Source organism: Mirounga leonina, unplaced genomic scaffold (genome assembly GCF_011800145.1).
Source record: "Mirounga leonina isolate KUSES-001 unplaced genomic scaffold, KU_Mleo_1.0 Mir_129, whole genome shotgun sequence".
Taxonomy (NCBI): domain Eukaryota; kingdom Metazoa; phylum Chordata; class Mammalia; order Carnivora; family Phocidae; genus Mirounga; species Mirounga leonina.
Genome location: NW_023270323.1, coordinates 41,837,311 through 41,852,344, shown reverse-complemented (window position 1 = coordinate 41,852,344; position 15,034 = coordinate 41,837,311). Strand labels below are relative to the sequence as shown.

At 39.3% G+C, this 15,034-nt stretch overlaps 1 protein-coding gene across 5 annotated transcripts in view; it reads right to left on the bottom strand.

Annotated features, from left to right (window-relative positions):
- The window catches only part of NFXL1 (nuclear transcription factor, X-box binding like 1), a 77,866-nt gene extending 64,182 nt beyond the window's left edge, over positions 1 to 13,684 (bottom strand). Inside the window, exons 1-3 of one of the 5 annotated variants that reach the window (XM_035005032.1) lie at positions 13,631 to 13,684; positions 12,972 to 13,223; positions 10,001 to 10,177 (exon numbers count right to left, since the gene is read on the bottom strand). In XM_035005032.1, coding sequence (XP_034860923.1) covers positions 10,001 to 10,177; positions 12,972 to 13,221 — 427 coding nt within the window. In that variant the 5' untranslated portion in view covers positions 13,222 to 13,223; positions 13,631 to 13,684. Of the gene's footprint in view, positions 1 to 10,000; positions 10,178 to 12,971; positions 13,224 to 13,463; positions 13,593 to 13,630 lie in introns of those variants that run through there. The other 4 variants (XM_035005031.1, XM_035005033.1, XM_035005035.1 and 1 more) reach the window with 4 other exon arrangements.
- Positions 13,685 to 15,034: the final 1,350 nt, after the last annotated feature.

Here is a 15,034-nt window from a genome sequence, read left to right as displayed (position 1 = left end):
AAAGTAGACTAACAGCATCAGCGATCCTGGCAAGAAAATTGTTCAAATCAAAATTTAAGTCACCAAAGAGAAAAGTTAAATAAACAGGACATTTGGCTAATTCTGTACTTTCTAAAATCATCTAAATAAACCAAGTACTTACAAAAACTTGCTCTACCATAATATAAATATATAATTCAGGATATTAAACAAAATACACATAAAATCACTCCCAAAACTATAAAGTATTATAAAATTATTAAAGACAATTGCTTTATTTTAAATAAACATTGAAGTTTAGAGAGTATCCTTAAAAGCAGACTTAAGAACCCTATTGTGTGGGGCGCCTGGGTGGCTCAGTCGTTAAGCGTCTGCCTTCGGCTCAGGTCATGAATCCAGGGTCCTGGGATTGAGCCCCACATCAGGTTCCCTGCTCGGCGGGGAGCCTGCTTCTCCCTCACCCTCTGCCTGCCTCTCTGCCTGCTTGTGCTCTCCCTCTCTCTCTCGTCAAATAAATAAAATCTTAAAAAAAAAAAAAAGAACCCTATTGTGTGCTTGCTTTGCTCTTCAACATAGTTGGCTTTAACAAAGGTACAGCTGGTGAGCAGAGTTGCGCAGCGGAAGCGTGCTGGGCCCATAACAAAGGTACAGCTGACCCTTAAACAACCATACAATCATAAATATGCATGTAACTTTTGACCCCCTAAAACTACTAGTTGGTAGCCTACTGTTGACCAGAAGCCTAACAACATGAAACAACAATATTTTGTATGCAATATGTATTATATGCTGTATTCTCACCATACTGTAAGCTGGAGAATAAGAAATGTTATCAACACCCAAAAAACAAATAATCCAGTTAAGAAATGGGCAGGAGACAAGAATAGACATTTTTCCAAAGAGGACATCCAGATGGCTAATAGACACATGAAAAAATGTTCAACTTCACTCATCATCAGGAAAATACAAGTCAAAACCACAATGAGATGCCACCTCATACCTGTCAGAATGGCTAAAATTAGCAATCCAGGAAACAACAGATGTTGGTGAGGATGTGGAGAAAGGGGAACCATCTTACACTGTTGGTGGGAATGCAAACTGGTGCAGCCACTTTGGAAAACAGTATGGAGTTTCCTCAAAAAGTTAAAAACAGAGCTACCCTACGGTCACCTAGCAACTGCACTACTAAGTATTTAACCAAAGGATACAAAAATACAGATTCAAAGGAACACATACACCTTAATGTTTATAGCAGCATTATTAACAACAGCCAAATAGGGAAGGGGCCAAATGTTCAATGACTGATGAATGGATAAAGAAGATGTGGTATATTTATACAATGGGATATTACACAGCCATCAAAAAGAATGAAATCTTGCCATTTGCAACGATGTGAATGGAACCAGAGCGTATTACGCTAAGCAAAAACAAGTCAGTCAGAGAAAGACAAATACCATATGATTTCACTCATATCTGGAATTTAAGAAACAAAACAGATGAACATATGGGAAGAAAAAAAAAGAGAGAGAGAGAGAGAAGCAAACCATAAGAGATTCTTAGCTACTGAGAACAAACTGAGGGTCAATGGAGGGAGGTGGGCGGGGGATGGGCTAGCTGGGGGATGGGTATTAAAGAGGGCATTTGCTGTGATGAGCACTGGGTGTTATATGTAAGTGATAAATCACTGGATTCTACTCCTGAAACCAGTATTGCAATATGTGCTAACTAGAATTTAAATAAAAATTTGAAACAAAAAAAAAACAACAAAAAAGGAAATGTTATTAACAAAATCATAAAATAAAATGCATTTACAGTACTATAAATACATTTATTGAAAAAAATACACGTATAAGTGGACTTGCACAGCTCAAGCCCATATTGTTCAAGGGTCAACTGTATAACATTTTAAATTTCACCTAATTTAACAGCTAGCACATAAAAAAGAATTTGGGAACATGATGGAATGGGCTTTAACAAAATAAAGTACAACCTTATATTTATAAAATTTATTTAAAATTTCTTTGAAAATTGTATTCAACTTTGGCTGCAGGATTAACTACACTGCCTAAGATGTCATAATGGATAACAGAGCCTAGCATCTGAAGTCACACATTCTAAAAAGATCACTCTGGCAGCTGCAGAAGGATGAGTCCATAGAGGCCAAGACTAGAAGCCTAAAGTACCAGTTAAGAGGCAGTTACAGCAGATAAAGCAAAAAACAACTCTAAGCAAGTTACCTATTTCTCAATTTTCTCATCTTTAAAATAGTAATAACAGCAATAGTAATATCTACCTCATAAAGTTATATGGATTTAATCCACATATTAAACAGCTGTAGGAGACTGAATTAGGCAATAATAGTAGATGGGGAGAGGAAGGGTAGAGTTAAGAAATTTAGGAAGCAAAACTCAGCAGGACTTGGTAACAAGTAGACTGTGCTGCTTTTAAAAGCTTATGTTCATGTCAACATTCGAAGGAAAGAGTGACTTGTTTGATGAGAGGTCCGACACAGGCAGAGGGGAGGACAGTACAGGACGAGACACGCTCATGTTGTGTTTGCGCCATTACTCACCAGGATTTCTGGCTTTTGGGCGGGTGATTGGGAAAATAGTGGTGCTACTAACTCAGGTTAAAACAAGAAATAAGTTATCTTTAAACCTACGTTTGATGTGTCCATGGGCCAACAAGATAGAGACACCCATCAGGAAGTTAACCATGCAAGTCTGAAATTTGAGAGAAGGGTCATCGAAGTACAAAGGCTGGGCTCAGACAAAAAGAAACTTTGGCAAAGTTCTGGTGTTTAACCCACTAAAGTGAGATGGGAAACACTTCATTACCCTAACATTTATTGTTCTTAAATCAAGTAATCAGATTTCCTCACAAAGTAGAGAACAAAAAGGCACAAGAATCAAAATATTTATGGACTGGACAAAAAACAACATAAGAAAAACTGCCTTACCACCTTAAGATGAAAGCCAGACCAAAAATTAATCACTTATAAAAAATTAATAACTTATAAATGATAAACTTTTAAATAGTAGGAAGAAATACTGAGTTACAGTATTAAATTTCTTATTTAAAAATAAAACCTATCACTATCTAGAATAGTTTAAGTGAGGTCCTCTTGAAGCAGGAAACTTCTTAAGGTTACTTTCTATAGAGAACTCTAGAAGCAAGAAACTTCCTAACCTTAAAATAACTCTTGGATCAACTTACCTGGCTGAGCCAGTTGATAAAGGTCACACTTTATCAACCTACCTGGCTGAGCCAGACTTCAAGCTTCCTAATCTCAATTCTTTAGCAGATATGGTCAATTCCTTAGAAAATCTACTTGACATTGTGTGCCTGGCCCCATGATGCCATCAGATACTCAGACAAATAACTAATGTTGATAATACATGCAAGCATATTTCTAACAATGACATTAAGTATAAAATATGAAAAGTGTTAAAACAGTTAAGTTTAAAATAATCTACTTTTATACTTAATACCAAATCCTTCATAGCGACATCAATTTGGCCCTCTCACTCGTAAACAAGTGTGGTATTAAGAGTAACCCAGATATACACATTTAATGACGCTGTACACATCAACCAGAGAAGACTTAATTTAAAAAAAAAAAAAAAATGAAATCACAAGTTGTAAGATACTATATAAAGGAAGAAAGTCAAGAAGTGAAACTGACTTCAAAACACATTTAATATATGATGAAAAATGAGCAAAATGAAGAATAGATTTAAGCAAGTATTCAAAGTTGTCAAGCCCCACCAAATCATAACTGGGGACAGACAACCTGACCCCACACATTTCAAGGAGCTCTGGCATCCCCCTCCCAGATGCTAATGAATTGCCAATTACACATAGAGAACTTCTAAGGCTATAAGGGACACTGACATTCTATTTGCTCTATGGAAAGATTAGTGTTCTACAACATGTAACTCAAATAGTAAAAGGCACAAAAATTCAACTCTGCAATACAAAAATGCTCATTCTTAAGAGGCAAAAACTATTCCATATAGACTAAAAGTGTTCTTTAAAAGTCAGGAATATATTTTCATTGATGTCAAAACAGTCAAAATTTAGGGGTAAGCTAAGATGGCGGCAGAGTAGGAATACCATAGGCTTGTCTCTTCCTTCAAACAACAGATAACTATCAAATCATTCTAAATACCCCAGAAATCAACCCAAAGACTGACAGGATAAACTCCACAAGTGAAGGGAGCGAAGAAGCCACAACAATGAAGCTAAGAGGACAGAGACGTGGTTTAGCCAAGAAACGGATCATGAGTGCCACGGTAGGAAGGGAGCCATGGTCGCGGAGAAAGATGCGAGAGAGAGGAGCACGCAGGGGAACGCACAAGAACATTTCCCCAAAGCCACTGGCTGAAAAAACAAGAAGGGCTGATTTTTATGAGTTCTTACAACCAGTGGAGCATAAAGACTGGAGTTTTAAAGGTCAGCGGGCCTGGCTGGGATAGAGCCCTGAGGGCCATACACTGCTCCTGAACAGAAGGCAGGCAAACAACCCTGGGGCAGACAGCAAGGAAACCAGCGGTCTGAAGCGTGCCTGGGGCACACAGGGGGAGTATTCACTCCCCTTAGAGTGCACGCTGAGAGGCAGTGTTCACTGGAGATGTCTCTCTGGGGATAAAGGAGCTAGCCGGTGCCATTTCTCTCCCGCGCCCCTCAGTATAAACCCAGAGCCACCTGTGGTAAACAGCACAGCGCCGACACTGGCCCCCTAACCTGCTTACACCAAGTTCCACATCCCTGCACTCTGGTGGAGCTTGCCTCAGGCCCAGCACAGCAGGCCCCTTCCCCAGAGGACCAGCAGGAACCCCTGCCCACGCCACATCTCCTGACCAGAGTTCTGCAGGGCTTCAGGTCTAGCGGAACTAGTATCAGATCTCATTTAAACCAGCAGACCAGAATACCCCTAGTTAAAACTTGCCACACTCAGGCCAAGGACCAAACACTACCCACTGCATGCAAGGAGAGCCTCTGCAGAGGACTGGCCTGAAGGAGAGAACAGCCAAAACACAACAGCAGGGCGCACGCAGCATGTGCAGCACGCACCAGAGACACCGCCTGAAGCGCCAGGCCCCAGACACTCACTATCTGACCTCTTCTTCCGAAATCCATTATGCTCAGGAGAAGGAAACATAATGAACTTTTCTTATACACAGAAGAAGGCAGAGACTTAGACAAAATGCCAAGCCAGAGGAATTAATCCCAAACGAAAGAACAAGATAAAGTCATGGCCAGAGATCTAAGCAAAATAGATATAATATGCTTGATGGAAAATTTAAAGCAACAATCATAAGGATACCACTGGGCTTGAGAAAAGAACAGAAGACATCAGGGAAACCATTACAGCAGAGATAAAAGAGTTAAAAAAGAATCAGTCAGAAATGAAAAATACAATAACTGGGATTGGAAACAGGCTTGATGCAATGAACACAAGGTTGGAAGAAGCAGAGGAACAAATAAGTGACATAGAAGGTAAAATAATGGAAAAGAGTGAAGCTGAACAGAGAGGAAGAAGAATTATAAAATATGAGACTAGACTTAGGGAATTCAGTGACTCCAACAAATGTAATCACATTTGTATTGTAAGAGGCCCAGAAGAAGAGAGAGAAAAGGGGGCAGAAAATTTATTTGTGAAAATCATAACTGAAAACTTCCCTAATCTGGGTGAGGAAACAGACATCCAGATCCAGGAGACACAGAGAACTCCCAACAAAATCAAAAAAAGCAGGTCAACACCAATACATATTGTAATTAAATTTGCAAAATATAGAGATAAAGAAAAAGTCTTAAAAGCAGCAAGACAACAGAAGTCCTTAACTTACAAGGGAAAACCCGTAAGGCTAGCTGCAGATCTCTCAACCAAAACTTGGCAAGCCACAAGGGAGTGGCATGATACACTCGAAGTGCTGAATAGGAAAAATCTGCAGCCAAGAATATCCAGCAAGACTATCAGTCAGAATAGAAGGAGAGATAAAGAGTTTCCCAGACAAACAAAAACTAAAGGGGTTCTGAACCACGAAACCTACCCTGCAAGAAATATTTAAGGGGACTCTTTGAGTGAAAAGGAAAGACCAAAAGTGACAAAGACAAGAAAGGATCAGAGAAAATCCCCAGAAACAATGACAAAACAAGTAATAAAATGGCACTAAATACATATATATCAATAACTACTCTGAATGTAAATGGACTAAACACACCAATCAAAAGATACAGCATGTCAGAATGGATAGAAAAACAAGACCTATCTATATGCCACCTACAAGAGACTCATTTTAGACCTCAAGACACCTACAGATTGAAAGTGAGGTAATGGAGAACCATTTATCCTGCAAATGGACATCAAAAGGAAGCCAGAGTAGCAATACTTATACCAGAAAAACTAGACTTTAAACCAAAGACTGACAAGACATGAAGAAAGGCACTACATCATAATAAAGGGGACAATCCAACAAGAATATCAAACAATTATAAATATGTATGCACCCAACACGGGAGCACCCAAATATGTAAAACAGTAACAAACATAAAGGAACTAATTGGTAATAATACAGTAATAGTAGGGGACATTAACACCTCACTTACATCAATGGACAGATTTAACAGAAAATCAACAAGGACACAATGGCTTTGAATGACACACTGGAACAGATGGATTTAACAGATATAGTCAGAACATTCCATCCTAAAATAGCAGAATACACATTCTTTTCAAGTGCACATGGACATTCTCCAGAACTGATCACATACCAGGACACAAATCAAGCCTCAACAAGTACAAAAAGATTGAGATCATACCATGCATATTTTCTGACCACAAAAAGAAACTTGAAGTTAACCACAAGAAAAAATGTGGAAACACCACAAATACATAGAGGTTAAAGAACATCCTACTAAAGAATGAATGAGTCAGCCAGGAAATCAACAAAGAAATTAAAAAAAAAAACCACATGGAAACAAATGAATATGAAAACACAACAGTCCAAAACCTTCAGGATGCAGCAACAGCGGTCCTAAGAGGGAAGTATATAGCAAGGCAGGCCAACCTCAAGAAGCAAGAAAAATCTCAAATAGACAACCTAACCTTACACCTAAAGGAGCTAGAAAAAGAAAAGCAAATAAAGCCTAAAGCCAGCAGAAGGAAGGAAATAACAGAGATTAAAGCAGAAATAAATGATATAGAAAATAAAAACAACAGAACCTATCAATGACACAAGGAGCTGGTTCTTTGAAAAAAATTAATAAAATTGATAAACCTCTAGCCACTTATCAAAAAGAAAAGAGAAAGGACTCAAATATATAAAATCACAAACGAGAGACAAGAAATAAACAACACCACAGAAATATAAAGAATTATAAAGGAATATTATGAAAAATTACATGCCAACAAATTGCACAATCTGGAAGAAATGGATAAATTCCTAGAAACATATATAAACTACCAAAACTGAAACAGGAAGAAATAGAAAACCTGGACAGATAACCAGCAAAGAAATTAAATCAGTAATAAAAAATCTCCCAACAAAAGTCCTGGGCCAGATGGCTTCACAGGTAAATTTACCAAACATTTAGAGAAGAGTTAGTACCTATTCTTCTCAAACTATTTCAGAAAACAGAAAAGGAAGAAAAACTTCCAAATTCATTCTATGAGGCCAGCATTACCCTGATAGCAAAACCAAATAAAGATACCACTAAAAAAGAGAACTACAGGCCAAATCCCTGATGAACATGGACGCAAAAATTCTCAATAAAATACGAGCAAATCGAATCCAACAGTACATTAAAAGAATCAGTCACTGTGGCCAATTAGGATTTATTCCTGGGCAGTAAGCGTGGTTCAATATTCATAAATCAATCAATGTGATACACCACATTAATAAAAGAAAGGATAAGAACCATATGATCCTCTCAAGAGATGCAGAAAAAGCATTTGACAAAGTACAATATCCATTCATGAAAAAAACCCTCAATAGAGTAGGTTTAGAGGAAACATACCTCAAAATGATAAAGGCCATATATGAAAAGCCCACAGCTAATAGCATCCTCAATAGGGAAAATTGAGAACTTTTCCTCTACGGTCAAGAACAAGATGGGGATGTTCACCTTCACAACTGTTATTTAACATAATATTTGAAGGCCTAGTCACAGTAATCAGACAACAAAAAGAAATAAAAGGCATTTAAACTGGCAAGGAAGAAGTCAGACTTTCAATATTTGCAGACAGCATGATACTCTATAGAGAAAACCCAGAAGACTCCACCAAAAAAATTCTAGAACTGATACATGAATTTAGTAAAGTCATAGGATACAAAATCAATATGCAGAAATCTGTTGAATTTCTATACACCAATAACGAAGCAGCAGAAAGAGAAATTAAGGAATCAACCCCATTTACAATTAGACCAAAAATAGTCAGATACCTAGGAAAAAACCTAACCAAAGAGGAAAAAGACTTGTACCTGTTACTCTGAAAACTATGAAACACTAATGAAAGAAATTAAAGATGACATAAAGAAATGGAAAAACATTCCATGCTCATGGACTGGAAGAACACATATTGTTAAAATGCCTATATTACCCAAAGCAGTCTACACATTTAATGCAATCCCTATCAAACTACTACCAGCATTTTTCACAGAGCTAGAACAAACAATCCTAAAATTTGTATGGAACCACAAAAGACCCCCAATAGCCAAAGCAACCTTGAAAAAGAAAAGCAAAGCTGGAGGCACAGCAAAGAAAACAACCAACAAAATGAAAAGGCAATCTTTGGAATGTAAGAAGATATTTGCAAATGACAATCTGATAAAAGGCTAATATCCAAAATATACAAAGAACTTAAAAAAACCCAACACACAAAAAACAAATAATCCAATTTAAAAACGGGCAGAACAGATTATTTTTCCAAAGAAGACCTACAGATGGGCAATAGACACATGAAAAGATGCTCATTATCACTTGCCATCAGGAAAATGCAAACCAAAACTAAAATGAGATACCACCTCACACCTGTCAGAATGGGTAAAATCAACAACACAAGAAACAACAGATGTTGGCAAGCAAATGGAGAAAGGGGAACCCTTTTGCACTGTTAGTGGGAATGCAAACTGGTGCAACCACTCTGGAGAACAGTATGGAGGTTCCTCAAAAAGTTAAAAATAGAACTACCTATGACCTAGTAATTGCACTACTAGATATTTACCCAAAGAATACAAAAATACTAATTCTAAGGCTACATGCACCCTGATGTTTATAGCAGCGTTATCTACATTTGCCAAATTATGGAAATAGCCCAAATGTCCATCGACTAGTGAATGGATAAAGAAGATGTGATATAGGGGCGCCTGGGTGGCACAGTTGGTTAAGCGACTGCCTTTGGCTCAGGTCATGATCCTGGAGTCCCGGGATCGAGTCCCGCATCGGGCTCCCTGCTCGGCAGGGAGTCTGCTTCTCCCTCTCCCACTCCCCGTTTGTGTTCCCTCTCTCGCTGTGGCTTTCTCTGTCAAATAAATAAATAAAAAATCTTTTAAAAAAAAAAAAAGAAGATGTGATATATATACACAATGGGATATTAGCCATAAAAAAGAATGAAATCTTGCCTTTTGCAATGACATGGATGGAGCTAGTGTGTTATGCTAAGTGAAATAAGTCAGTCAGAGAAAGACAAATATCAGATGATTTCACTCATCTGTGGAATTTAAGAAACAAAACAAGCAAAGGGCAGGGGGGAAAGAGCAAATGGTAAGCCAAGAAACAGAAGACACTTAACTACAGAGAACAAACTGATGGTTATTAAAGGGAGGTGGGTGGGGAGATGTGCTAAGTAGGTGATGGGGATTAAGGAGTGCACTTGTTGTGATGAGCATTGCGTGATGTATGTAAGTGCTGAATCACTAAATTATATACCTGAAACTAATATTACACTGTAACTAACTGGAATTTAAATAAAAACTTAAAAAAAAAAAAAGTCAAAATTTAAAAGACCATACAGCACCTGTCTGAGTAGTGTAACTTGTAAATGTATTAGCAACTATTTTCCCCCGTTTTCCTTCAAAATCTTCATCTCCTTCTTCTTCAGAGGAAGAGCTAAAGTGTTCTTCAACAAGTTTTTTGGCTGCAGCTTGATTGGCCTTCTTGATTTCCTCAAATTTCCTTTGAGACATTAGTTCTGCTTAAAAGAAAAAAAAATTAAGTTCCATTTCTGCAAAACAATCTCTAAGCACATAGATTTAAAAGTCATCCTTGGAGCATTTTATCTTACTATTATGCACAAAAAAAGTATTTTCAAGTTTCTTGGCAAACAACTAAAGAGAATAATACCACAATGAAAACTTTCACTTTTGTTAAATATCCTGCTAAATGCAGCAAATTGTCCTAGAAACAGTGATTAATAAATCAATTTAAAAATCATAAAGATATGATAAAGTATCAAAAAACTATTAACCTCAAAATAAGGATGTTAATAAAAATTAAAATGGCATGTTTAAAAATAAATCATACACAGTGATTTTTGAGAGGTGGGAAACATGCCAACTGGGAGCACATCAGAATCCGTTAAACTGGGTGCTTTCTCAAACAATCCTCTTCCACACTACAGCCCAGCCTGGCCTGACCCACCAAAGATTTTGCACAAACAATATTCACTGTATACCCATTATCTTTATAATCTGCTCTTAGAAAGGTCAAGGACTTTTTGCCTTTATTAAAATGTAGTCACAAAACATATGTTTTGTGAATGCTGCCGATATGGAAAACGTGGTTCCTACAGCACCTTCATTCCAAAAGAAATGTTAAATAAATTTGGATTAGTTCTTCCACTATTCTCTTTAGCACTGACTGTACTTCTCATTTTTTTACTTGGTTAAATAATAACACAAAAAGAATTAGATTACTTCATAGCATATACCCAACTCCTTAAGGGCAAGGACCAGGGATTTTCTTCAAGTACTATTAATAAACTCTTATGATCAGCAATCCTAGTTTTAAGAAAGGAGCTACAAACGTACTGAATTGATCTGAATTTATTAGTGCCCATATTGAGAGGATTTTAAATTCACTAATTAAAACTGTAAATTGCTAATTTAAGTTCACTTTATGCTTAAAACCAATGAGCCACTACCCAGATAAGCTTTCTTAATCTTGGTTGTGCATTTGTACTTAACGACGTTTTATCTTTTATTTCCCTCATGAAATGTTTTCCCTTTGTTGTTGCAGCCAGTTTAGTTGGGGATTATGCAGTATTTCAGGTAAAACTGAAAGCAAATGTATACAGGAATCTTTTGAGTATTAGGAGAAAAGTAATGGCTATAAGATATATGACTCAAAACCTGATATGCAGTAAGAGAGATGATAAATGTCATTAATTGTGAAAAAACAGCACGTAAAGATACATTTCTTTAAAGGCTAGAAGACATAATAAAAACATCCATAACCCTATCAACATATCCACATAAGATCATCTCAAAGAAAAGTGACAAAGCAAACTTCCTATATATTATTTCTTACAGACAAATCTCAATTATCCAGGTGAAGGATGCTTGCTTTTCTGCTATCCACAAAATCCAAGAAACTACCAAAACTGTTCTTGGTCTTCAACTTGCACATTTCACCACCACTTGTATCCTAAATTCATAACTGCTAGAGGGGAGGTGGGTGGGGGGATGGGTGAAATAGGTGATAAAGATTAAGGAATACACTTGTGGTGATGAGCACCGGGTGATGTATGGAAGTGCTGAATCACTATACTGTATACCTGAAACTGATATAACACTGTACGTTAACTGTACTGGAATTAAAATATACTCAGTAACTCCAAGCTAAGAGAATACCACCTAACTTTAAAATCAGCTTAGGGAAAAAGCACTCAGAAGCTCAACTTGCTCCTCCCTCAAAAAATATATCCAGGGGGCGCCTGGGTGGCTCAGTCGTTAAGCGTCTGCCTTCGGCTCGGGTCCGTGGTCTCAGGGTCCTGGGATCGAGCCCCGCATTGGGCTCCCTGCTCCGCGGGGAGCGTGCTTCTCCCTCTCCCACTCTCCCTGCTGGTGTTCCCTCTCTCGCTGTGTCTCTCTCTGTCAAATAAATAAATCTTTAAAATATATATATATATATATATATTCAGAAAAATACATTCCAAACATTAAATGATTTGAGGGATTATTCCCTTGGCCTCATGCAATCCTCCATTAGCATGGACAATTCAGAGTTGCCTGTGTGTTCTCAGGCTACACTAAAACACAGCCCTGGATAAAGGATAATGACATGCCAGAGGAGGCCACATCAGATACATCAGAAAAAGGACATGAAATTTGTGAATAGGAACCACAGTTGAGAAAAATACCTCAAGCTCAAGGGCTTACAGGGCATATTCACTTAAAGTTACTAAACTAGGCAATCTCGCAAAGATGGAAAAAGACAACTGGACCCCAGGTAGGAGAGACCACGTGAAATGGAGTGCCTAAACCCAACCTAAACGGAATTTCTGGAACTGGCGGTTGCCATGGGTAAAGCCACACACTCCTATTTTACAAAAAAAAAAAAAAAAAAAAAGTTGTTAACGAGATTTTTATGAGATTTTAAAAAGAAAAGAAAAACAAAACAAAACAAAAAACCAGCTGGCAACCAATTCAGATTTAGAGGATTGTGTTAGCCAAACCAAACTACAGGCTAAATCAGTATCCCGGGCCACAATTTGCAACTTTTGGTCTAGGGATTCAGCAGGCAAAAAAGAATAAAGAGAAGAACACTGGACAAAGAGGTAATGCCGATTGATAGTAATTAAAATTAAGGTGAAAGAGTTATGCTGGGAATCTGCCTAGAATGCCGAAATGAGCAGCTTCCTTGAAGGTCTGAGAAGTGGGGGCAATAATAAACTCTCCCAGGAAAAGTGAATGAGAGCAAGGGCGGGGAGGCAGTGCTGACTAGCAAGTGCCTTAGTAGGTGAAACCGAGGACGGGAGCCTTTCTCACCACATGCTACGTAAGTCTGCAGTGCTTCAGATCCCGCGGGGCTGCGCCTGGCTGAACTACCTGCAGCCGCAGAGGTGGCGGCTCCTCTGGGGCTGGGGCTGGGGCCAGGTCCAGCAGCGCCCGCTGAGCCCTTCTCTCGCCCTCCTCCGGCGCCGCGGAGATGGATTCCATTTCCTGAAGAGGGGGCCGCGGTGGCCCGTCCTCGGGCTCGGCCTCGGCCACCGGCCACCTGGCGCCAGGAAGCTTCCATTCCTGCAGAGGAAAGGAAAAAAAAAAAAAATGAGTGGAAGGAGCGTGAGCGCAGCGGGTGCCGAGGCGGGGAATTAGGGGCAGTGGCGGAAACCAGTATGAGCGGCGCAATGAGGAAGGTCCCCGCAGGGCAAGGACCGGGTTTGAGAAGGTCGCGGCCCTGTCACTAGGAGGGTGAGTCCCCGCTAAGCCCAGGTTTTGGAGATGGACCGGAGAGGCAGAGGACTAGGCAGAGAAATGGACCTCAGGGCAAGGAGCACCCAGCTCCAGAGTGGGAGAGCCCGGGGAAACGAAAGCGCCTCCTCAGCCCCAGGGGCAGGGCGGTGCAGATGGAAGTACAGGCTGACCGCTCGGCTCCCGCCGGGAACCAACTGCAGTAGCGGACCCCAAGGAAATCTACGTCTCCTTACCGACGGCGCCCGCTCCCGGCGACTACAACTCCCAGAAGCCCGGATCAACTGCCCGCAGAACGCGTGGCATCACTGGCCACTTCCTTATCCGGGAGTGTTGTGGGGGGGCGGGGAGGGCGGTTAGCGAGAGGAGCTCAGAACGCGTGCGCTGACTTGGACCGAGTCTTCGGAAACTACAATTCCCAGCGTGCTGTGGGGCTTGGGTGGGACCGTCGCCCAGAGAGGGTGGAAGGTTGGGGAGGTGGGCGGACTGTAAGTGTTCTCGACTCCAGAGGTTGCTGGGGCTTCCCTACGAATACCTTAAACCCATTTGGGTGTCAGGATTTTGTCAGAGTAGCCATAATTGACTGTCCTCCAGCTTTAGCATTGACCCGAGCTTTCAGGTGGCAGGAGGGTTCTCACTGACGGAAATAAACAATGAAAACACTTCGGGGTCGGGGAAGAGGGAGGAAGAGCTGGGGAGTATTGCGGAAACGTGGCTGGAGTGGAGAAAGCGCCCTTGGGAATTGCTGAAGCGATGTAGAGGATGCGTCTCTCATAGTTTGTATAGTTTACAATAAGGTTTTCCTGAGGCAGGCCGATTTTTACCCACGTGACAGCTCCCTGAAGTAGGTTACATTACGGAAAGTAGTTGAGCGCCATGACCTAAAGCTGACTTTGCCGACATTTCCGGGAAGATATGGATAAGTAAATAAATTCCAAAAAATTGGGGGTCTGTCTGGGATTGAGAAATACGTTGATTGCTGTTTGGAACGACACAGTCTTTATACAACTCTTCAACTTAATTTCTCTACATTAATAATAAATACCTAATGTTTAAATAGCATTTGCTAAGTGCCAGGCACTATTCAAAATGTCTCCTGTATTAACTAGTTAGTTAATTAGTTATTCACGATAACACTATTCCCGTTTTACAGCTGAGAACACGAAGTACAGAGAAGTTAAGTAACCTCCCTTGCTCATATAGCTAGTTATTGTTATCACTGATACTATTTTTAAACATGATTTTCTTATTCAAACTCCTAGCACAATCAGAATCACAACTGAGTAGTATGATTCCTGGCCTATATTTTTAAGCACCATGCTATATAATTACTGTATAAATGTATTTAATATTTACCTAAAATTCCAGTTACTTTTAGAGGACCTAATAAGTCATATAACTCATAATCAGAATTTTCCCCTGCCATATTATACAATGAAAATTTATAATCATAATAATTACTTTGGAATCAGAAAGAATCTTATGTGTTCTCTGAATTAGGAAACTGTTATAGTATGACAGTAAAGTTTTGCAGTAAAAAAACTGTGTATCATGTAGAAGCATAGGTAAATTGAGAACATTTTCAGAAGTGACCATTGCTGTTATTTTTACTTTGAAATTTTAGATAATATTTGGAAGAA